Source organism: Gastrolobium bilobum, unplaced genomic scaffold, assembly GCF_033153095.1.
Source record: "Gastrolobium bilobum isolate Gb01-03AN ecotype WA unplaced genomic scaffold, APGP_CSIRO_Gbil_v1 utg62928, whole genome shotgun sequence".
Lineage (NCBI taxonomy): Eukaryota > Viridiplantae > Streptophyta > Magnoliopsida > Fabales > Fabaceae > Gastrolobium > Gastrolobium bilobum.
The window spans coordinates 73,090-99,301 of record NW_026899889.1 but is presented as its reverse complement, the minus strand read 5'-3'; the positions used below and the strand labels follow the sequence as shown (position 1 = coordinate 99,301).

General features: G+C 30.5%; 2 protein-coding genes across 2 annotated transcripts; one reads left to right on the top strand and one right to left on the bottom strand.

Moving 5' to 3' along the window:
* The first annotated feature begins 999 nt into the window (after positions 1–999).
* On the top strand, positions 1,000–2,536 carry LOC133294099 (uncharacterized). Its single transcript, XM_061492758.1, has 2 exons — positions 1,000–1,278; positions 2,169–2,536. Exons 1-2 carry the CDS (start codon positions 1,065–1,067, stop codon positions 2,396–2,398), a joined length of 444 nt encoding a protein of 147 aa, XP_061348742.1. The 5' UTR covers positions 1,000–1,064; the 3' UTR covers positions 2,399–2,536.
* A 688-nt stretch (positions 2,537–3,224) lies between these two features.
* On the bottom strand, positions 3,225–6,281 carry LOC133294097 (vestitone reductase-like). The gene is made up of 4 exons (XM_061492756.1): positions 5,935–6,281; positions 4,122–4,649; positions 3,703–3,895; positions 3,225–3,587 (listed from the first exon to the last, which is right to left on the bottom strand). Exons 1-4 carry the CDS (start codon positions 6,053–6,055, stop codon positions 3,446–3,448), a joined length of 984 nt encoding a protein of 327 aa, XP_061348740.1. The 5' UTR covers positions 6,056–6,281; the 3' UTR covers positions 3,225–3,445.
* Between the last annotated feature and the right edge of the window lie 19,931 nt (positions 6,282–26,212).

Sequence of the window (26,212 nt, the reverse complement as noted above, 5' to 3'; positions counted from 1 at the left end):
GAACTCAAGACCAAGAATAAACTTCTTGTCATTTGTAAACATGATTATTGGTGTAAATGAAAATTTTAGAGTAAAGAAAATGTTTGCTCAAATCCAACACTGGCCAGACTAGATTTTGGGGTTAATGAATATTTACAAGAGATTACATACCCTTTAGGGGTGTGCATTAGTCAAACTGAACCGAATAGGTTTAAACGATTCGGTTCGAAACTGTTTCGGTTCAGTTTGAAAGCGGTAGGGTCGAACCTATTTTGAAAAGAAAAAAAATTTAGGAAATAAAGTAATAAACGGTTCGGTTCGGTTCAAAACGATACAATTCGAAAATAATTCGGTTCAGTCAGTTCTTGAATTAGTTTCTAAAAATCAATTTAGTTCCTGAACTTATTGTTTAAAAAACAATTCGATTCATAAGTTAATTTTTAAAAATCAATCATTTTAAGTGCAATTTAATTTTTTTGATTCTTTTGTACAGATACACCAAACATGCCGTTGTAGTCATTGAATTGGAAATTGGAATCTAATTCATTCACCTTTCTCCTACATTGTTCTTTTTTATTCTGTACTTCCGTATTCCATTAAGCTTCGAGTTATATCGTGGGTTGGCCCAGCGGTATATTAGATCCATGAGATGGACCTAGCCTTATATGTAAGGAATGAGAACTGAGTATTTATATTAAAACATTATGTATGGTAATCAACGGTAATTGAATATGATTAAATATTTAAGAACAAGATACAGAAGATAACAAAGATTTTTTTATTAAATAATTACGTCAAATATCTAAAATATTTCTATATTTATATTAGGAAAAACATTTTCTCATGTTGCATGAGAATTGAATTCTTATATTGTGACATTTCGATTCACGTGCAATTTTTTTTTTTATTAAATGTGAAGTTCACTACTAGTTGAGTCACGACATGAATCCCTTTATATTATGAGTTTTAAATTTTTGTTATAAAAGTTAAAACTCTTGGAAACGCTGAAGACGGGGTCCTTCAAAACTGTGAAGAACACTTTCCACTTCTTACATCGGCAAAGTAAAGCAAAAAGGAGAATCTGAATGGTTTTCGCAATCAATTTCTCTCAAAACCTCCTTTTCCGGAGGCCATCATCACATGGGCATGGCACTTTAGAGGTCAAGTGTTGCTCGCAGCCACAGAGCAAAGTAACCACATCCCATATTCAAACAAAGAAACGCTGCTTGAGATGCAACACCCTTTACTCAGATCAAGATAATTCCTCTGTTTCTTGCTCTTTCCACGGCCATACCAATGGTATGTATGTGTTTGTACATTTACCTATTTCTCTGGCCACACAATATATATACATGATAATATGCTAATAAAATATGGGGTTGGGTAAGTAACGAATTATTACAATATGCTTTAAATTAAATTAAGTATTAATATATCCTTAATTACTTATTTTCTATACAATGTTACTTTAGAATATTCTTATCCTAATAATAAAGGACTCTGTTCTGTTTGAATACTTCATCAAACACATCTTCACTTATCAATTTATAATTGCCTATTTCTTGACTTCAGAGTTTCCTATCTATCTTTAAACAAATTTATAGACCATCCAAACAAAACAAAATCTTTATTATCTGGAATCCTCTTTGTCTTGGAATTCCATATAAAAAATGCAGTCTTCAAACCAAAAAAAAAACCCAAAAATGGATTGTTGTCAAAACCTGGACCAGACCGACCGGTCCAACAGGTGAACCAGGTCCAACTGACACCCGTTTTCAAATGCTGTAACTTTAAGATGAGGGCATGTAACTTCAACAACTACACTAGAGTAATATTTTTGTCGTAATACACCTATTATTATATTTATTATATATTAATATATAAATTAAGTTCAACCAATAACTCATTAGTTGAACTAGTAACCATTAATTTAGTACCTTCATTGAGTCCATCACTAGTCCAAATTTTATAACATTGCCGAAGAATAACAATGAGACTTGTATCAAGATTTTGCCAATTTCATATCATCTGTCATGCTTTTACTATTGGGTTATAGAAGGTTTTTAATAATTGTATTTTTGGTTTCTTTGGTGAGCTATAACATGATAAATTTGTGAAGCATAACTCCTAGTCCTACCTAAGATTAGTGAACATTTGCAATATAATTCAAATGCTTTGCAATGTTGTAGGAGAGAAAGGTCTATTTTCATTTGCTCCACCACACCAAGGAATTGATGGGGATTGGACTGATAAATCTGGAGTAATTATCTACAAATGGAATGAGAAGAATAACAGGCCAAATACTGGCCGCGCCAATTGGAAGAAAAGATGGAGCTGCTGTGCTGAGTATGATGAAAATGCCCCACCCTGTAGACAGGGCTGGCATGTTTCCTATGATGATGGTTTCACTTTGTATTAGCTACAATTTCTGTTCTAGAGGATACATTTTTATTTTTTATTTTTTTTCTTTTGATACTTTTAGCTATGTTTTGCTTAGAAATATGGTTAAAATCAATTAGATGTGCAGGTCAAGATACAAAGTTATGAATTTGATTTCTATGATAACCAATTATGAGTTTGACTTCATAAATAATAAACCTGGTGCACGACACTTCTATTTCGCATATTCGAATTTGTGACCTTTCAGCCACGAAGGAATAATCTTATCACAGTTCCAACACTTACTCGAGGTTGACTTCATGAGTAATAAAATTCCCTTTGGTTTTTCTTTGTTCTGTTGCTGCTATATTGATGGGAGATTAGAAGCTTTCAAGGTTAAACTGGGTGGTCATGTCATGTCCAATTACTATGAAAATTATGTTATGCAAATGAAACCAAGATTCACCTAAAGAAACACAGCTTTAAGAAGATTTGGAGCATTTTGTTTATACTTAACCCAAAGGTCTTATCAATCCTTTAATTAATTAACCTTGAATACAGTAAGGTAAAGGGATTTAGCTGCTACCAAGCAACAACGCATATTGTGTAAAGATGTAACTTCGGGTTAACAGGATCACGGAACTGAAACTCTCATAGAGGCCATTTAACCAGAACAATATTTTTTTGTTTCACCCATTCAGCTATCTCTTCATATCAACCTACTAGAAATTCATAAATCAGGTCATTCTTGTTTACAAATAAGATATTGAATGTTCCATGAACACATATCCAAAAGCTTTTGAAAACTCCCCACTGCTCTACTACTACTTAGAAAAGACAAGATTGTAGATTTCCAACAACCAAGAACCAAAGGAGCACATATTATTATTAGATTTAATACAAACAAAAGAAGATTAAGAATTGCAAATTTGCAATAGCTAGTTTCTATTGTCAATATTAGTCCAATACCAAAAACATTTACTCCCAATTGCTAGCTTGAACAACAATTTCATACATAGATAACTATTGGTTCATTATATGGATAACCAATAACCATCCTATGACATAAAAATGGTACACAGCTACCTCACAGGTAACCCTTTTTTTTGCAGCATTGAATTGCATCATCAATAATTTCCTCAAGTCCATACTTGAACACAAATCCAGCATCTATGAGCTTCTTTGACGATAAATCTGGTAGCTTTATACCTTCAATTTTCTTGAACGAGCTACAAGAAAAAATAATCAAATATATATTGCAATGAAATCAAAGAAGAATCATTTAGCAAAAATCAAAGACTTTCAAGTGTGTAGACAACAAGAACAAGTACAATAGAAACTCACTCTAATGTTGGTAATTGAAATTCTGAATACTTGGCAGAAAAAAGTTCAGATAATCTTTCAACAGTTGCCAAACATGATGAACAATTATACCTCCCTTTTGGATTAGTATGTTCAAGAAGAAATATATGCGCTCTAGCCAAATCATCCACATGCACCACAGGTGTCTGAAGGAGGAAACCAAAACCTTTGTTGCCTACATAAAATTTCCTTATATTAAAAAATCTTAAAACTCAATCAAATTACTATCTGAACTGAACCAAGGACACAAAACAGTTATCATGTATGATCCATCCTTTCTTAATTGTATTTGATATATGATTATTACACATTTTATCAAAGTGACATGACTCATGACCTTCAAACTCAATGTACATTATTAAATGGTAGAAAACATAGAAGAAGGAAATTCAATCACATACCAAATATCAAAGACAATGAATCACGAACTGAGCCAGGAAGCTTAGGACAAATGAAGGGTCCAGAAACAAACGGTGGAATTATTGTTACAACATCCAACCCATTCTGTTCTCCAAATTCAAGTACTGCCTTTTCTGTCAATGTCTTGGAAACTGCGTACGACCAACCAAACAGCTTTGAAGCTCTAAGATAATCTACGTCACTCCAAAAGCTTTCATCCATTATTTCTTCTTGTTTGCCAATTATAGTCGTCACGGCAGAGGCACTAGAAGTGTAAACAACTCGCTTCACAGTCTTGGAATTGAGACAAGCCTTCAAAATTCCTAGTGCACCATCAATGGATCTTTTGGTCACTACTTCCTCAGGTTCTCTTAATTCAAAGTCAACTGGGGTAGCAACGTGGAAAACTCCAATGCACCCTTCAATGGCTGCACCAAAACTTTCTGGATTGCTGAGATCAGCGCTGAGAATTTGTAGCCTTTGGGATCCTCCAGGTAAGTTGGTAAGAAAGCTAACATCTTTCTTGTGTTCTACGCTAATTTTAAAAAATAAACATTATTACTTTGGGACTTAGTGAATCAAGTTGCAAACAAATTCTTGCTTCCTCTAGTCATAACATTTTAACTAAAACAATGTTATTAAATTCATACCGGTCATTGACCCAATCAAGATACTAGATTAATGAATCATTCGTCTAACTAGTAAATCATTCATTGAACCGGATTTATTTAATATTATATAATAGCAAAAGGTTATATTTACAAAAAAAAATTTGTTTATAAACTACACTAAGTACGATTACTTTTATGTTTCTTTTTTTTTTTTTGACCTTTTTGTATCTTTCATTTGGGTTCATTTACCACCGACCCCAATTAATTTGGGATAAAGGTGTTGTTGTTGTTGATGTTGATGTTGAAACTACACTAAGTATGATTGATCATACTTCAATCAAGAGTGTATGACCGGTCATACTTAGTTTAATTTGTAAAAAATATTTGTAAACAGATCCTTCCCCTATATAATAATGGGAAAAATTATATTTACTATCTTTTTTTCTTATTACCTTTTACTACGAAATCTTAACCGTTGATTTTCGATAATCTAATTGTTATAATTTATTAGATTACACCTATTAATTAATTATTAATTCTCAATAAATTATAATTGTTAAATTGACAGAAATCAATTATTAAGATTTGATAAAAAAAAAAAAAATAGTATAACCTCCCTCCTATAGTAATAGGGGTTTAAACTTAACTTCTCATTTAACAGAAGATCAAATTTTTTGCAGCAGACTCATGAGAAGCTGTGCTTTTTGTTTTTTTTTTTGTTTTTAATTAAATAATGAACCTTATTTCAAGATGTGTGTCAGCAGCAAGAGATCTCATGTTTTGCAATCTTATAAAAAGTGATTTTCCCATAATAATAAGTGTATTATGACACAGTTACTTTGGCATAGAAATTAAGCTGGTTGGACCCGGTTCATAACCGTTTCACCGATTTACTATAAGTTAGATTGCAAACTCCGATTTTGTAACCAAATCGAATTGTTTGGTGGTTCGATTTGTAATTGGATCGGCCGATCCAATCCGGATTTAACAATTACGGTACAAAGAGAATTTTTTTCATTTTTTTATTTTTTAGGGTAATATCCAAGAGGAACATGTTAAAAATATGTAACAAACATTATTATAACACACACAGCATACAAAACAATGCACCAAGGCTTTCAGCACACAAAATTGTATATTTGTATGGTCAAATTAAATGCACAGAACAACTAAAATTATTTAATAGATGGGTTGCTTCAACTACCTGGGTCGGGCCTCACAGTGGTATTAACAGAGTAACCATCTTCAAGAAGCCTCTTGATTATCCATGAACCAATAAAACCTGTACCTCCTGTAACACACACTTTCCCTTTGCTTTCTTCCATTTTCTCACGCTCTCTCTCTTGCTCTGATAACTAGTATGCACTTACTCGATGAACCTGGAAAGGAAAAGTACAAAGTGGTTCGTGTGGACTACACTCTCTTCACCACGCGTGTTCCTTATAGTTAAAGGAAGACCACTTTCCAAATTGTATTCTTCTTTACTCTCTCTTTTTCTTCCCTTTATTTTTTTATATTTTTTTAGCCACATACAGACAATAATCTTAATATTTATTGTTTATGGATAATTCCAGTTAATATAATTTTCATAATTTTTTTCTCTCTATTTATATATAGTCGTTCAGACTTTAGAGATTTTAGAAATAGGAAAAAATGTTTATGTCTTTTTTATAAAAAAAATTTCTCCGTCACACTCGTATAAAAAAGTAAATGAGTTTCATATAAAAAGGAAAGAAAGAAAATATTAGTCGACCATCACTTTTATACGAGTGTGTCAGAAAAAAAAAATTATGTAGTAAAAGCAGAAACTTTAAACTCTTAAAAATATTATTAAACTTAACCTAGTCATTAACCCATTTGGGTTACTGGATTACTGGTTTGATTGGTGAGTCATGGATTGAACCAGTTGACTCAGATAAATATATGTAAATTTATATTTTATTTTTATAAATCTACAAACATACTCAAATACGTGTAAAAAGTTATATCAGTTCCAAATATTTTAGTATGAAAAAAAATAAATCACACATCATTCTCTAACAAACAAACATATAATATTTGTTATGTCCTTGAAACAAACAAATAAAGATAGGTTTGACCATTTGGGAGAAAGGGTTTGGCCTTTCCGGAGAGCATTGCACGAAAGTTTTCAAGAAATTCTGATGTTCTCTTAAAATGCACATGCATGACCCGGCGATTTTTTTTAACCTGTCGAGTCACCGGTTTTGATAAAAAAACGATCGAGTCAAACTAGGTTTTACCTTATATGACTGGTCTATTGCTTGACACGAACCGGCTAAATGACTAGTTCGCTAAATTTCAGTCGGGAATTTATAGAAAATTAAAAATAGGTTATTTAAGCTACATCATGACAAGATAACAACAACCAATGCAAGAAATCCATTTATTGTTGAGATTTTTTTTCTTATTGAGCTCAGGTAATTTTTGGATTAATGTTTATTGACTCAACTAATAGGTTATTGGTTTAATCAGGTAGATTATATTTATATGATATTATATAATAAATATAAAATATGTATTGGGCAAAGCGTTGAGAATCTTGAGATCAGCTTTCAATAAATATTTATTAATTTATTTAGCATATTCTTTTAGATTTAATTAAATGTTTATTAATTTATTTATTTACCATAAGATTCTTATGTAATTTATTTATTTCATGTAAATAATATTCTAATTTAATTATATGTTCTCACTTGAGTAGTTTTTTTTTATTTTGGTGAAACAATTGAGTAGTCTACTACTACATAAGAATTTATTAGAAAATACCATAAAATAAGAAAAGAAAATTTCGAATTAAGTTTTATAAAGTTTAAAAATTAATTTGATGTACAAATAATATTTTTATTTGTAAAAGCATAAAGTGAAAATTGATTTGATATTAAAATGAAATCTTTTATTGAGTGAAGTCAAATAATGAGTTGTACCTCAAAGTGAGTTTCTCATATGAAACTTCCAAGAGCCGTACCTCATAAGATAAAATCCTGAAAGGAAGTCGTCCATACATATGTTTAAATGGCCAAATAACTAAACAAACAATTTAGCATTCAATTGTATGTTAGTCCATACACTAACTATACAATCTAGCCCCCTATGTTTGTGCATTGGTTCGTACACCTATACACAATAATTCTATATGAATGTAACTGTATCATATAACTAACACACCAACAATCATCCAATACATAACCATAACTCAAAAGGAGCATGGTGGAACAATAAAAGGGATAAATCCCCAAGATCCAAGAGTTTATCTCTTGAAGTCCTCATTTCCAAGCTTTCTTTAAGCTCAAGAAATCTAACCAAAAATCTTCCACACTAGTACCACTTATCCCAAAGATATAAGTGTGATCAATAATACATCAAACATCGCATATCAAGCTAATAACTATAATTTCACCAAGAAGTCACATTTAGTAACTTACCCTATTCTCGGAATACTTAAGAATCCAAATCTTGGTCAATGAAATAATCCAATGGTTGGCCTTCCACCAAGATGTCATTTTGTTCAACACTTCATCATTAAATAAACATAAACAACCATCAAAATCCATCTCAAACTCATGAACTACCAAAACTCATATTTTCTCAAAATACAAGTTATCCATTGTTCATGCAAACTTAATTAAAATTGTAGGTTTTTACCTCAAATTTCCTAGTAAATGTAGAAGGCAGGCTTTTGCAAGCTTCAAAGAGTAATAACTCTTTTCCTACACCAACTTCCAAATCTTTCCCAAAACTTTGAAATGGAATTTCTTCCTCCACAAGGCCTGTAAGTGGAAAAAGATAGGTGGATGCTACTTTATATCAAGAGGTGAACAACTTTCATGAAGAAACTCATTTCTATGGCTAACTCTCAAATGGGTTTTTCAAGCTTTAGAAATGGTGGAGGTCGGTCAAGAGCAAGAAGATGAAGTCAATGGAATGAATATTTGTGACCAAATAATAATGCTTAAGTGTCTTAAACATAATTTGACTAAAGCCAAATATATCAACTTGGCTATTTACTCCTTTGCCCTTCTTTATATTTCTCTTCTAACTTCTAACTTAACATCTCTAACATGTGTTTTAAAATCATGAAAATTCATGAAATAGTTTATCACTAATTCATTTCTAAGTTTTAGGTAACTTTTGTTTAATTGTATTTTTACCTCAAAACTTTCACTATTTTCATTTTTGTCCCGAAAAGTGACTTGAATTACATAATTAGATTTTCCATCTAATCAACCTCTTTTAATCCTTAAATAATCTTCAATTATTCAATTTAATTATTTGAGTTATTATAGTATATAGGGTAGAATATCTACTTGATGCATATTATTCTTTTTTATGAAGGTGAAAACCCCTATTTTATATGGAGACTATCATGAGTCCCGATAAATGTAAGATTTTTCTTTTAATTGTTGGGCCAAACGTTTAGGGCGTTCAAACTGGATATTACTATCCAAAACAATTTGATTGAAAAAAAAATCTTCCTACTACTTAAAAGAATTTGTTAATGAGATTTTGATTTTTTTTGTTAAATAATCAATTCTATTTTTTTAGTGGGGTAAAATTAATTTAATATATTTTTTGGTTACAAAATCAATTCTATTTTTCCATAACCGAAGTGCATCACATTATTAATAACCCCAAATATGAGAATACTGTAATGTTTTAAAAAAATAATAATAAATAATAAATAAAATATCTTAGATATTTAGATAAAATATCTTAGGTATTTAGATAAAATATCTTACATATTTATATAAGTAATGATTAGATTCCTTGGATTTTTATAAATGTAATGATTAAGATTCCTTAGATTTTTATAAAAGTAATGATTAGATTCCTTAGATTTTTGTAAAAAGTAATGATTACATTCTATCCTTTTTTTTTTGGAGTTACCCAACCATAATTATCTCTTTGAGACGAGTTGGCTCCTTCCGATATTCCCACGAGCTTCGACTCTTTGAGCCGGCTATGGGAATAATCCGGAGTGCGGGGAACAGTGATGGCTAAAGGTTCAGCCCCCTATCCTTTATTTTTAAAGTTGGATTTTAGATATTTTATAAAGCTGTGTTGGTTCTGTTGTTATCTATGTTATGTTTAAAGTTGGTATTTTAAAGTTATTTCTTTAAAAGTTGTGAATATGTCGTTACTCTGCCAAAGTTATTTTATGAATTCTTTCTACTTTTTTACTTTGTTTTCTATATTTGACTTTGTGAATTTGATGAAATTATTAATATTGATTATTAGAATTAGGGGTGAAACTGGGCCGGGCCGGCCCACAGGGGCTATGACTCGGCCTATGTCAGGCCAGACCTGACCTAGTATATTTCATAAAATAGGCCGAACTTGGGCCTTGAAAAAGCTTGTTTAATAAAAAGGCCGTAGGCCCACTTTCACAAGGCCTGGCCTATAAGCCTACAGGTCGGCCTATATTGCACTATTTATTTTAAATAAAATAAAAAAAGTAAGAATGCCTCGAAGAAAAAACAAAAGATCTAAATTTAATCAATTGTAATTATTTATAACTTAATTATATTCGATTATATCTTAATAGAAATCTAACTTTATTTCTTATATAGGAGGAACTAATATCTCATCATGTTAAATTATGTATATAAATATATTAAAAGGTTTTTGGGAGAGGTTATACTTACTACAAGCATCATGATGTGTTTGTTGAATTCATGTAATTATTTTAATTTACATAGTATGGATTTGTTTGTTTGGATATGATGAAATATGTTATTTAATTTGACATTTTGCTTTTGAAAGCGACTTAAATGTACATTGTATGAGTTTTGTTGTGATTCATGATTCTGTTTGGACGTTGAAATTATGATTTTTAGTTTAGCAACATAATTTGAGTATTTTGTAAATTTGATTCATGGTTCTGTTTGGAAGTTAAAAATTAACAGGCTAATGGGTTGGGCCAGGCCATTTATTTTTTTATAAACGGGCCAAGTCGGTTTGATCTAATCCCCTTCGGTTTGATCATATAATCATCCATTCGGTTTGGATTTTTTTTCAAATCTGATCCAATCCAATTTTTTCGGTTTACATTGGATCGATTTTCGGTTTTTTGAAAATCCTAAAATTTATTTCATAATTATTATGCAAATAACATCTTTGGTTTATATTGGCTTTGTAAATTATTATTTTTTAAATACAAAAGCATAAGTAAACTATAATATAAACTTTTTTTTTGGGCAATGAGATATGAAGCTCTACAAAGATAAAATTTTGTTGATGAGATGTGACTAGATTTTTTCTTGGGTTTAGTTGATACCAAATGGGTCTTGGGTTTAGAAATTTTTTGGGCTATGATTGGGAAAAAGACCCAAGTAGGTAGAGGAGAATTAATATATTGGATCGGTTTTCATCAAGCCATCCAAAAACTGATCCAATCCAATTAAAATTTGCGGTTTTTTTTCGGTTTTCAGTTTTCGGTTTATTCGGTTATCGGTTTTTTGGTTCAGTCACCGCGGTTTGAATCGGTTTGGTTCGGTTGATGAACACCTATATAAAACTAAAAGATTCCTTTGGTACCAAAAGGACAGTAACAGAATATGTAATCTTTTACTGAATGATTCTAATGTAACTGACCCATAAATTTATAATGGTTATAGGGTAAGGGACGCCTTATCATGGCTTGAGCTCCGCCATACAGAACCTTTCACATACAAAACCCACAGAATTTGGGCGCTTACAGATTTGGGCATTAGTCATTTCAGTTAAAGATTACACGTTCCTATATATATTTGTATATAGAAACCCACAAAGTTTGGGTAGAACCCACAAAGGTTTGGGTATGACTAAATGAAGAACCCACAAAGGTTGGACTTATATTTATTGTTTATGATATTATTTTCTTATTATAAATTTATTCTGTGAGAATGATAGTTTCCACTAAAGTGGCTGGATTGGTTATAGTTCGAAAACCCCAGTATTACTGAGATTTATCTCACGTGTGTTTATTTTTATGCTAACCTTTCCAGAGTAAACATGCCAGTATGTGTAGCTTTGGAGTAAAATAAAGCACTATGGTTAAAGACTTTGAAGACTATATGGAGCTTAGTGAAGCAAATTAATAGAAAGAAAAATATTTATTTTCACTTTAGACTATGATGTATTTATGATGTAATAGTGAACTTGACTTCTGTATAATTAGATTTTAAGAATGTTTTGTCATATTCCTTTTCTTTTTTGGAGTTACCCAACCCTAATTATCTCTTTGAGACGAGTTGGCTCCCTCCGGTATCCCCACGAGCTTCGACTCTTTGAGCCGGCTATGGGACTAATCCGGAGTGCGGGGGAACAGTGATTGCTAAAGGTTCAGCCCCCTCCCCAAGAATGCATTCAGCGGGAATCGAACACATATCCAACCCCACTAACTCAGCGCCAAGTTACCAACTGAGCTGCACCTATTGGGTAGTTTTGTCATATTCCTTATTTCATATCCGCTGCGTTAAAATTTTCACTTAAAGATTAATGTGATATTTTCTATGCTAGTGAGTTGTAGAGGGTGTTACAAATACTCATATGTTTTTAAAATACTTAAAAATAATAACACTAAATTTAACCGACTTTGATGATAATCCAGAATTAATATGCCATTATTTCACTAAATGAAACTCTCATTCATAAAAATAAAAATCACGTCTAAGGAAGAGGGAAATGCAAACTTTAATTGAAAAAAAAAGGAAATTTCATAAATGCCATGTGATTTATTCTTTTATTACTTATACCCCTGTTTTTTTTCTTATCAATTACTCCTATGGTTATATTTCATTCAACTCCACTTTTAACACCGTTAGTAATTGAACTAATTTACCTATTTTGCCCGTATTGTACTTGTAAATTAATCAGAGATAAAAAGTTTGGGCACCAGCCGTAAATAAGCGAAGTTTAGGTTCATTATATAGACACGAAGAATAATCATATATCATATCCCTTTCAAAGGTATCACAGAATGGACAGGATGTCCCTACAAAAAATAAATCACAAAAAAAGAGAGTTAAAATTTGAAATTATGAATGTAATCACTATCAAACAAAGTGATCTTTCTTTTATTATTCTTGAATCAATCCCCCATTGTTTGGCAAGCAGCTACCGTTTGGCAAGCACCTACCGTTTTATTCTTTTTATGTTATCGTAACTATTATTTACACGTCACTTATATTATTTTCTTATGATTTCATACTTCATTAATAGGTAATATATATATATATATATATATATATATATATATATATATATATATATTAAACATTTTTTCTATTTTTGAATTTAAAAAAGTATAAGAATCATATAAAGAAATGGTGTATAGGAATCGTTTCTCATAATATAATATTAACATTGAATTATATAGATAAGATGTGAAAGATAAAAGAGGTGTTAATTTACATATTGATATTGGGACAAATGCTCTCTGACTGTTTTTTTTTTGTTTGTTGATAAATGTGTTTTCCTTCATTTTGTCACATCTAGTTATAAATTGCTTCATGTAAAAAAATTCAGGCTCCCTTTCCAACAACTATTGTTCTCTCATTTATTAAGTGTTTTTTTCTAATTATAATTAAGAAGACTTTGCCTCTATTTTTAGTTTTAGGATCAGATTTTATTTTTGATAAACAAAACTTCAAACATAAAATAAGGGTCAAATTGACAAGTTAGTTTAATTACTAACAATATTAAAATTAGAGTTAGATAAAAAAAATCACATGGAGATTTATGAACTTTAAAAAAAAAAAAAAAAAAACTAAGCGCAAATATAGACTCAAGAATACAATATCATATAAAAGTATAAAACCGACTCAAGTGAGAAAAGACAAAATGATGAAGAAAAGTTCTCAACAGCTAAGTTTGAATTATCAAATTTTGCACTCTTGGTAAGCAACCGTCGCCTAACAGTACGGCAAGTAGATTGGGACAGTTAATTTTTTAGGTGCTTTGTTTAATTTCTTAAGCTAACTTTCTCTGAATTTTTTTTCTTGACATTGAATTCCTCTTATTTATTTTGTAGTACATGAATTCTCTTATTTTTGTGTTGCTCTGAGATTGAGATATTAGGTTATTCTCGTGATCCTCTTATTTTTTGCACTTTAATGTTGATTTTTTTATTAAATACTAAAAGTAATAAATTGAACTGAATCAAACTAATTTTGATATAATACAAATCGAATTTGGCAAAATATTTATAAAATTGAATCAAAGAATTTTAGTTGGCTTGAACTTTTTCTCTTAAGAATTGAACTAAATCGACACATATATAGATTTAATGAAAATCATAATAAAATTTAAAAGCATATACGATAAATTCATTAATGATTATAGCTTTATTTTTTCCACTAAATAAATTCATTTCAGATTAATGAAATCCCAACCGTGCCATAAAATAAAATAAAAAATCATTATGAGCAAAATTGTGTGACTTCTGGAGGAGTGACCGTGCATAGCCAACATGGCGGAAATTTCTTTACCGATAGGGATTCACTGTAAATTTGATATATCTTTCATTTATATTATGACATGTATTTTATTTTTGTCAAATTAATAATAAATAATTTATTTTAAAATTAAAAAATAAAATTATTTGATATAAAATAAGACACGTGTCTTAATATGAGTGAAAATGCACCGAATTTTCAGTGCATTTATAATACCAAAAATATTCTCCAAAATAGCAGAGGCGGCAAAAAAACAAACAAATAGCAGCATTTTACCGCACATAATTAAGAGGGAGAGAGTCATGTGTCTTCAATCCAATTGTATCTGCCTATAAATAATAAAGGAAAAAGTGTCTCTGTTTTAAAAGAATATAAGTTGTATTTTTTTAATCTTTTTACTTTATTTATTTTTGATAATACATAGTTATAATATAAAAATTTATTTTTTTTCTCTCTCCTCAGTCACATCAGCTGACGTGAAAAATAAAAAAAAATAACTTTTCATATTATAACTATATACTACTAAAAATACATAGAATAAAAAATTAAAAAGACACAACTTACATAAACCCATAAATAAATGTCCTTCTCTCAATCTTCCTGCACTCACCATTCTTCTCCTCTAGGTAGCTTACATACATGTTTTTTCTTTCTCAAATTATGGAATTATAATAATATTTATTTTGTAGTAATTAAATTAATATGACATGAATTTCACTACTCACATCTAAACTTTTAATAATTTAATATTTAAATTGACTCGAACAGAAAAAATAAATAATAAAAAAATTAACAAAAATTAATTTTAAAATAAAGAAAAATTAGCGCATTAATTCAGAATATCAATTTAAAGGTAATTTTTTTAAAACTTTAAAAATGCATGTAGTTTCTTTGATTCCCAAGTTGGTTTTAATGTCATTTATGTGTGTCTTCCGGTGTCTTTTCCTTTATCTTGGTTTGATTTTTTTATAAAAAAAACTTTAAAAATTATTATTTAGCTAGCTTGTTGTACTGTGGGATCATTTCAAATATCTGTTTATACAGAGGGAATAAAATCTCACGGCTTTGGGTGCAAAATTAATTGCTACTTACCATCTTAATCATTCTAAATTACTTTCTTAATATTTCAGTGAATTATTTAACTTATTTGACTTGTGCTCATTCATGCATGAAAAATTGATAAGTTACATCATTATACTCATGATAAAATACACTAATCAACTTTCCTACCAATTATTTATGTAGGCACAATCAACTTACTTAATTTTTTTAATTTTTTTAATTTTTTTTAAGCTGAAAAATTTTTATATTCACAAAATTAGTGATAGAAATGGGGGAATTGAGTTATATAGCAGTATAAGGGGAACTCCTAATTCAACCTATCATAACAAGCCAAGCACGGGATCATGGTCTCCGTGTTTAATGTTGCAATAATGATATCATGGTCAGAGACCGACGAGGTGAAGACAGAAACTGTCTTGCGGCTCACACGTCATTACAAATCACAGGCCACATGTCCTCGTCAATTTTGAAGACAGATGATATTCTGTTATACCATAAAAAAATTAAAAATTAAAAATAAAAATACGAAGGCTATTATGATATCCTTCTAGGTAATTAAAATTGTACTATTTAATTATTGAAAGAAATTTTAAATAGTTCTTTAATGATTGGGGTATACACAAGTCACATTTTGTAATCAAACTAAAATTAATTTTTGTTTGCACTCTCTTATATAGTTATTTCTTCTTCTTTTTTGGTAAGTTGTTATTTCTTTATATTTGAGGCTGTGATTGTTGCAAGCATATAATAATTTCTAGCTTCTTATTTTGGTAAAAGTTTTGATCAGAAAATGTTTTTTATTATGGTGTCTATCAGTCTATGGTTGAGTTTAACTTGATATTTAAAAAAAAAATGGACTGGACTTTTTTTTTTTCGAATTTGGACCTGACTTTACTGATGAGATTGGTCAGGCCGATCTAATAATTAAAGAAATATATAAATTAAGGAAAAAAAATATCTAATGTTAATTTAGATAATTTTGTCTAATATTCTGTTAGAGAATATAATCTAAATCCTTAAAAAGGCCCTTACCCAATCCCTTAAGGTTTTGGGTTGAAGTGGTTCTTTACATGGTATCAGAGCTTCAGTGACCACAAAGTCACGAGTTCGATCCTCGCACCCGCCGCTTTCAAGTGAAATTAAATAAAAAAGCACAAAAGATAAACCAAAAAATTGGGCCTGTGCAATATCCACGCTTCAAGTCCAAAGGGTTCTTGCGTGAGGGAGTGTGTTAGAGAATATAATATAAATCCTTAAAAAGGCTCTTACCCAACACCTTAAGATTTTGGGTTGAAGTGGTTCTTTACATATTCACTAAAACAACATCGTTTTGGAGTTAAAAAATTAAAATGATAAAGACTATTATAATTCAAAAATAAATTAAAATTACAAACACATCATGATTTTCACTCGAAATGATGTCGTTTTAGTAAATATTAGACAAGGTTATCTAAAGTAACTTTAAAAAAAATAACCTATAAGTTAAATATTATATAATGCTAAATTATAAAATTGAAAAGTTGGGAAAATGTGATTAATATATGCTATACCATATATATTTTGAAACAAATTAAATCATTACAAAAAATATTATTGCATCATAAAAAATATTAATTTAAGTCAAAAAGGCTATTAATTTTTTAAAATCATAAGTTTTGAAGTATTATGTACCATTAGAATTGGCAGAATCAATTTGAAGTGCATGTGACTCAAACTTAACATGAAAATACACTTGGACTAATTTTTCAGACGTGAACCTAACCTGATTATATATATATATATATATATATATATATATATATATATATATATATATATATATATATATATATATATTATCTATACTTTATTTTAAATGATCTTTTTATTCAATCCAATTTATTGCAAGATTCAAACTCGAGATTTTTTATTAAAGAAAATAAACTTCTTGCCACTTATAGACATAGTTACTGGTGTAAATGAAGAATTTAGAGGGAAAGTTTGCTCAAATCTAACATAAGACCACATTTTGGGCTTAATAAATATTTGCAAGAGACTTACAGACCCTTGAAATCATATATCTCTGAGCCATTAGTTTGTTAGGAGTTAAAATAAGATCAAGTGAGCCTGTTCAAATTGGCATGAATTACACTATTGTACTATTGGTAAATTTCATCAAATCAAAAGAATTTAAAAAAAAAAAAAAAAATCAAATTTTATTTTATAAATTGGCAAACAGGGAATTTTATTTATATACCAACTTAATTTGTAAAATTTGCTTATAATCTATGATTTGGAAATTGGATTCTAACTCATTCATCTTTCTCCTATGTTGTTTTTTTTTTTTTTAATTCTATATTATCCTTGCCATACTCCATTAAGCTTCGATTTATGTTGTGGGTTGGCCCAGCTGTTTATTGGATACATGAGATGGGCCTTGTTTTGAATGTAAGAAATGAGCATATGTCATTAAAACATAAATGAGGTAATTAATCATAATGGAATGGCTAAAAAAATAGTTAAATATTTAAGAACAAGAAATAGAAGAAAATGAAGATTTTTTTATTAAAATATTCCTATATTTATTTTATATAGAATTAAAATAATAACTGTTGCTGATTGGCCTAGTTTTGAATGGATTATTCAGCTTAGTCATGCTTATAGAGAAGACAATTTTATTGCTGATTGGCTTGCTATTCATGCACCTCATCAGGATGGACAGCCGATTGTGCTGGATGTCCCTCCAACGGCTTGTTTGGAATTGCTTCGTAATGACTTGAGGGGAGTTAGTCTCCCAAGATTATACCCATTATAGGACTTTTTTTTATGTTGCTTTAGTTTTCATTGTATTTCCAAAAAAATTAATAATAACTGTTGCTCTCCACCACAATTCAACATTATCATTTTTCTTTACTCTCAGAAACGCTAGCAGAGAGTCCTGCCAGATTGTGAAGAACACTTTCCACTTTTTTTTTAGTAGACAACACTTTCCACTTCTTATATGGGCAAAGTACAGCAAAAAGTAGTTTCTCACAAAACCTCATTTTTTGGAAGCCATCCCTCACATGGGCATGGCTGATGGCACTTTAGGAGAAAACTTGGGTTATATCAGATGTAAGTAGGTATATTTTTATTTAATGAGAAAAAAATTTGGGATATAATGAAAATAATAAAGAAAACAAGGATATAAATGAAAAAATAATTTTTCTATTTAAAAAATATATATATACCGAAGTGAATACCTCTGATCTATTGAAAAAAATTCCGCACTTTAAAGGTCAACTCTTGCTCACATCCACATGGCAAAGCAACCACCTCCATATTCAAACAAAGAAGCGCTGCTTGAGATGCAACAACACCTTTACTTAGATCAAGATAATTCCCATGTTTCTTGCTCTTTCCACGGCCATACCAATGGTATGTATGTGTTTGTATTGCCTATTTTTGTGGCCACACACTATACATAGAGTACAAGATAATATGTAACGGCGGAGCTAGAATTTTTTTTTTTAAGGGAGGTGAAATTATAATGTAAATTTTTTAAGTTACAATTAATATACGAAAAAATAAAAATAATATTTACAACAAAAGCAGTGTTGAGAAAACCGGCCCGGCCCGGCCGGTCCGACCGGTTGGCTCGGAAACCGGCCCATCAACCGATCCGATTCTTGCAACGGACCGGATATGTAATTGACTCGGTATTGACCCCAGTGGCGGATCCAAAAAATTAATGAAGGGTGGGCACTCAATAAGTTAAGTACATATAGATCTAGGTCTGGTCTGGAACGCGACTTGCGAGCAGCTGCCGGCTGGCTGGGTCTGTGACTCAACTGGACCGAAGATGGAGGAAGAAGCAAATGTTCCAACTTCCAATAACGAAAATTGAGATTTGAGAGGAGATGAATCAATATGTAGATGCAAATGATGGGTCTGGAATAGAGCTTTCTGCTGTTAGGTTTGGATAATGAAGGTGGAGGAGGAAAAAACTCACGGGAAAATAAAATAGGAGGAAAATTAAGGGGGTAGGATATCGTAACAACCAACTAGGGTTATTACCAATCAATTTCACCTTTAGATCGATTATGTTGATACACGGTTATATTTATTTTCATCTTTATATGGTTATGAACCCAATATTTAATGTAAAAGCATTAAATATGGGAAATCATAACCATACAAGGGAGAAAATAAATATAAAGTATTAAATATGGAGAATCATAACCATACAACGATGAAAATAAATATAACCGTTAGATCAACATAATTGATCTAATGGAGAAATTGATTGGTAGTAACATTTGTAATAATCATAATTGGTTGTTATAATATCCTACCCCAAAATTAAATTGGAAAAACTTGAATTTTAACATAAGGGTATTTTTGTATTTTTACATCATATTTTAAGGGTGGGCACTTTCCCCCTTCTCTGGTACCTAGATCCGCCTTTGATTGACCCGGTGAACCGGTCACCGGGGTATAAATCGTCAAACCGGTGAACCGATTTTGGAAAAAATAATTCCAATTTTGCAATTGTTGGGATTTGAACTTGAGTCTTATGAGTATGCCCAACACCAACTTACCACTGGGTTGAGTTTATTTGTTGGTTAATATGCACCATTTAATATATATATATATATATATATATATCATATTATTTAATAGAACTATTTAAAAATTGCATCTAGTGACAATCGAACCCTTGTTGTGAAGATATAAATTGTAATATTTACCACTAAGCTACATTTGGTTCTTGGTTCACTTGCACCATTTAAAATATTTATTATATAATTAAGTATAAAATATAAATTTATATACATATCCGGTTCATGCGGTTGAACCAGTGACCCACTGACCCGATATCCCGACCGAGTCGATCACCGGTCCGAGTTTAATAACATTGAACAAAAGGTTTCTATTAATTTTGAAGGGCGAGCATTATATATATAACCAAAAAAATTAGAAATAATATTTATTTCTGAAAGTTTATATAAATTTAAAAGAGCAAATATCCCACTAGCCCTCACTCACTCCACCGTTAATATCTTAATAATAAGGAAAATGTTACTCTAACCTATAGTTTTGGATAAAGTAATTAGTTATTACAATATGTTTTAAATTAAATTAAGTATAAATGTATTCTTAATTACTTATTTTCTATATATTGTTACTTTAGAAGATTTTTATCCTAATAATTAAGGACTTAGTTATATTTGAATACTTCATCAAACACATCTTTACTTATCAATTTATAATTGCCTATTTATTGATCATTAGTTCAAGAGATATTGGGCTGAATTATATATGGTTGAGCTTTATCCAATAGCAATCTATAAATATCTACTCCATGATGAGTATTGTCGCGGAATACTCTTACAAGATAGTTGAGCTGATGCTAAAATGCTTTGTTTGACTACGATAAATGAGAGAAGATATTTACAAAACACTCTGATACTAAAATTAGTATTTAATTAAAGAACTTTAGTTATGATAGATAAGATGATTATACCTGAGTTTCAATTCCATATATATATGACATACTATTATATTTCAATTGTGAAAAAAAAATCATAAACACAATATCATATAGAACCCAACAAGTGGGAAAACATAAAATGATGAGAAAAAATTCTCAACAGCTAAGTTTGAATTATCAAACTCGGCAGCTATGGTAGGCGCGTCAGCTGATAGTTCGGCGAAGTGGCACAATGCCACGAAATAGCTTGGAGCAGTTAATTTTTTAGGTGCTTACTTTAATTTCTTAAGCTAACTTGCTCTGCTTTTTTTGTTTTTTTGTTTTTTATTTTCTTTGACATTGAATTCCTCTTATTTTTTGCACTTTAATGTTGATTTTTTTATTAAGTACTGAAAGTAATAACTTTAACTGAATCAAACTAATTTGAATTTGGAAAATTAATTATAAAATATAATCAAATAATTTTAGTTGACTTGAACTTTTTCTCTTAAAAATTGAACTAAACCAACACATATATAGATTTATTGAAAATCATAATAAAATGTAGAGTAAATACCTTTTTTGGTCCTCAACAAATTTCATGATGTCCGCTTTAGTTCCTAGCAAATAAAAAGGCCCATCGTGGTCTCTAAAAAAATTCAAAATGGACTTATTTAGTTGAAATCGTGGTCTTCACAAATTCAAAAAAAGCCTATATTAGTCCTCAAAGAGACTAAAATAGGTCTATTTTAAATTTCATAAGGACCACGATGAGTCTTTTTATTTGCTAGGGAGTAAAGTGGGTATTGTGAAATTTGCTGAGGACCAAAAATGTATTTACCCTAAAATGTATAAGCATATATGATAAATGAGAAAAGTGTTTCTCATTTTAAATGACAGAAAGTTATGTCATTTTAAGAGAGATAGAAACACAGAAAATTTAAATTTTAAATTAAAAACAACCACCCACTTTCTCTCTCCCATGATTTCTGTTTTTTCGTGTCTATCTCTCTCCTAAAATGACATAACTTATGTCATTTAAAATGATAAACACCAAACTCATGATAAATTTATTAATGATTATAACTTTTTTTTTTCCACTAAAAAAATTCTTTTCACATTAACGAAATTGAAATCCTAACCTACTTAAGCGTGCCATAGAAAAAAACGCAAGAAAGGAAGCATTCTGAGCAACATTGGGTGACATAGAGGAGTCCAAGTGCAGAATGTAGTTTAACTGCCAAAGAAAAGAAAAGAAAAGAAACAGCAGTTTTCTACCGCACAGAGTTCTAGAGAGGAAGAGAGTCATGACTCTTCACGCAATTGTATGTCCAAACAACACATGTTATTTCCATGTGCCCACCGCATCTTTTAATATGAATTCATTAACAATTCTCTCTGAAGGTAGCTTACACGCATCTTTTTCTTTCTCTATTCAAGGTATTATAATAATATTTATTTTATAATTAATTTAATATTACATGGATTTTATTTAAGTTTCTAATAACTTATAATCTAAAATTTAGACCGACTCAATAATTAAGGATAATTAATTTTAGAAAGAAAAAAAAAAAAGCGAAATCATTTCACTTATAGGTTGAAGCCGATGCAAATGTTGGACCATACTTTGCTAACTTTTGTGCTCTTATGAACATTCTCTTTGCTTGTTCCCGTTAGTTCAATTATCTAGTATTGAAGTTAATTCTGAATTTCATTATGTTATATTTACTGCTTTTTAGCCAGTGAAGTAGGATACCAAAGGGCAAAGGCGAACACCACGATGGAATCCCAAATTTCGTGTAACCTTTAACGTGACTGAAAATTTTAAAATGTAACTTGATAATTGTTAATAATTTTTTGTTTTATAACAAAATCAAATCAAATTTCTATCATACGTAATCAATAGATAAAGGAAAGTATACTTTTTTTTTTTTTTTTTTGGAAATATTCCAATCATTCATTGCTTCGCAACTAATTCGATTCGGGGCGGGTCCAAGATTAAGACTTTAAACTCCTTCCAAAGATAATACTAGGGAGATGTTGTACATGGACTTCACTACTCATTTTATTTTTAAATATAATGGTAGAACCAAGATTTGAACTTATCATTTCGTACAAATTATTCAAATCTCTCACCACTACTGTAACACCCTATGTACATTGATATATTAACTAATTATCATATTAAGCGCAACAAAATTAATTAAGAAGTTATTTAGAAGATACTTTACTTCATCACTTACACGTGTGACTCAACCATTTTTTTCTTACATAAAAGTGAGTTAACTTTTATTTTCTTAAGTATGGTAATAAACTCGACTTATGTCATTCATACTCCAAATAGTTCATACATTCTCCCATTTAATATATTATTTCATGGCTTAATGCTTTAACAACCCTTCAATGATAAATACTCTAATTCAATGTAAGAGAGGCTATCTAACTCCCCCCCTAGGGTTCCATACCTTTAAAACAACAATTACTTGCAGAAAAAAGAACACACAAGTCCTTCTATTAGAGAATATGTGAAAGAATTGAATTATATCAAAATACTAAGCTCTTAACAGCCATTACTAATTTCAAAATTGGAATTACATGACTCTACAACCAATTCTAATATTTTACTATGCTAAACTAGATATCTTGAACTTTCCAACAAGGTATAACATTAACCATTTGGTTAAGTATAGCCAGAGTTATGCAACTCGCAAGACAACTGCTTCAACTAGATTTTTGAAACTAAAGCAACAAATTTAAAATAGAACAAGGATTTATCCACTTATCCACAGGTCCTAAGATTTTGTAGGGTTGTATATCTTTGAGTTAGCTTTATATAGATCCAAACCTCACTAGATTTGGAGTTCTCTCGCTCAATATACATGTGTTTTACTACGCAATCCTGAAACTGCTATAAGTTGGCACTAGTGGCACCAACCTGGTGCTGGAAGCACCGTGATACGTCTACCCACTATTTCTTGGTGTTTGGGGTGCCGATCTGGCACTGGAAGCTCCATAAATTAGGAGATCTTTGAAATTTTCAATTCAAAACTCCCCAAATAGGGTTATAGACCACTTCCTAAGTGTATATCTCCAATATTGTAACTAATAAACCATGACAATCAATTTCACTAACCATTCCTCATGATATTCAAGCATCAATACATACATTCTACCAATGATACATTGAACTTTGGCACTATAAGCATTAATTCATTACATTGTGCCCTTCACATGATTGTCACTCAAAGCGATATACATCAAAACTCATCTTCTTTCACATCTCATGATATTATACATTTACAATATATATCTTGACATCAACATAGCCAAAAATCAAAACTACAAAGTACGCACTTTACTTTAAATTAGATACAAATAAGGTCAAATGTACAACCCATCAACCAAGGGATTCAAATATACATTTTCAATACGATAATCCTATCATATTCTAGTCTCAAAGTAAGCCAATCCAAAAGATAAGGGCTCTATTGCCCTAAATAGCCTTCTTTCCACGGAAAGTCTCAATTCCATCACTTGATGTACTAGAAATATAATTCCCCACACGAGATAAAATTATGATCTCATTAAACTAAGGGTCCTGGGAGACTCCTCCACCATTAAGTTCATTTCCATAATGTACAGGCATTAAAACAAGCATCGCAATTTATATCACATCAAAAGAAGTATATATATATATATATATATATATATATATATATAGCACTAGAGTCATTCCATTGGCCAACTTGTCAAACACAGGAATGCTCATATGGCACTTTCGAGAGAAGTCCATACGAGCTCCTCCTCTCAGGTTTTAACCACACAAGAAATTTCTCCATGAACTAGTTCAAGGGAAGTTCATACATCCATATTCTTCCGGCTAGAAAACCTTATTAATCATGCAATCATATTTTCTCATATTAAGAATTATACTCGTTAAAATACACATTGCACATTAATCCATATAAACCATTCCTCACAATAAAATATGGTGAACGCCAAAGGGAATAATCCCAATGTCCAAGAGTTTACCTCTTGAAGACTTTCTTTACAACTTTATCTGTCTTTATCCAACAAAGTATCAATTGCAACACAATCCACACACAACCTATACCAAGGGGTGAATTCCATCAACAACACATACAACACAGTAATTATCAAGCCAAAGCTTATAATTTCACAAGGCTATAAGTTTAGAAACTTACCCAAAATCTTGAAATGTTAAAAATCAAACCCAGCCCAAGGTTGATTCAATGGTTATCTATCACCACCAAATCCATGGCTATTACTACCAATGCTCCTTTTTCAAAGATTATAGAGCCACAATCAATCAATTCATCCATATTCATATGAACTTATCTAGTTAAATGCTCTAATTCACCAAGAGCATTATTTAGAGACTTACCTTTAATTCTTGAGATTTTCAAGAGTACAATTCATTGCTCAATGGTGGTTTCCATCCACTTTCAACACAACTCAACAACACTTCTACAATATAATCATAAGGTTCAAGTGTCAATTTCACAATTTCCTCACGAAAACACCAAAACCCCCCAATTTCATATAATCAAAACCCTAACCCCAAATCATGAAACCCACGTAAAACTCAAAGGGAAAGGGTTCTCTTACCTTAAACCACACAAAAGCCAGAAGATGGCAAGGTTTCAAGCTTTAACAATGGAAGAACACCCTTCCTTTTCTTAGCCCTAGGTGGCGCCTCCATGGTTACAAAAAGGATGTGGGTTTTCTCCAACTCCATAGCTTCAAGGTTGGTTTCAATGGTGGAGGTAGGTGAACAAAATAAAAATGGTGGTGGGTTCCTTCAAGTCTTGGCCGTACAAGAAGAGGGGAAGAAAAAAAAAGTTTTCTTTCTCCCTTGGAAAAGATATGTTGTCGTGGGAAAAGAGAGTTTTGAATATTTTAAAATATCTAACCCAATCAAATGACCATCTTGCCCCTTCCATTTTCCTTTTTCTACACTCCATGGACTTAAGTCACTTAATCATTATTTTTAAACATTAATTATGATTATGCAGTTAGCGTGGAGTGTATTACATAGTTAATTTATTTTGGGTCTCACCTATTTTGTATAATTGTATTATTACCCTAAAATTCTTAATATTTGCACTTTGGCTTCAAAATGGGGATTTAACCTAAAATTTGGATTTTCCATCTAATTAACCCTTTTTAATCATTAAATAATTCCAATTTACACATTTTAATTATTCAGGTTATTGTAACTACCACCAAACACGTGATAAAGTTTAACCAATGGTCTCGAGTTCAAGTCTTGGAAACAAATTTGTGTTAAAACTTGGTATGAAGAGTTTTGTAACTCATGTGATCCAACCAGACTCGAATCAAACTAGTCGTGTAATCTATGAACAAATGGATGAAAATAATATTTATTTGTTAAATGATTGAATTAATGTTACGTAGGCTTCACTACTCCTATATAAGTTTCTAATAATTTAAAATTTAGAAAAACTTGAAAAAAAAATTATGATAAATAATATTAAGGGATAAATAAATTT

Coding starts and splice junctions, on each gene's coding strand:
- LOC133294099 (XM_061492758.1), top strand. CDS start 1,065: ATGGTTTTCGCAATCAATTTCTCTCAAAACCTCCTTTTCCGGAGGCCA. Junction 1,279..2,168: donor TTTCCACGGCCATACCAATG/GTATGTATGTGT, acceptor GCAATGTTGTAG/GAGAGAAAGGTCTATTTTCA.
- LOC133294097 (XM_061492756.1), bottom strand. CDS start 6,055: ATGGAAGAAAGCAAAGGGAAAGTGTGTGTTACAGGAGGTACAGGTTTT. Junction 4,650..5,934: donor CACTGTGAGGCCCGACCCAG/GTAGTTGAAGCA, acceptor AAATTAGCGTAG/AACACAAGAAAGATGTTAGC. Junction 3,896..4,121: donor TTCATTGTCTTTGATATTTG/GTATGTGATTGA, acceptor AATTTTATGTAG/GCAACAAAGGTTTTGGTTTC.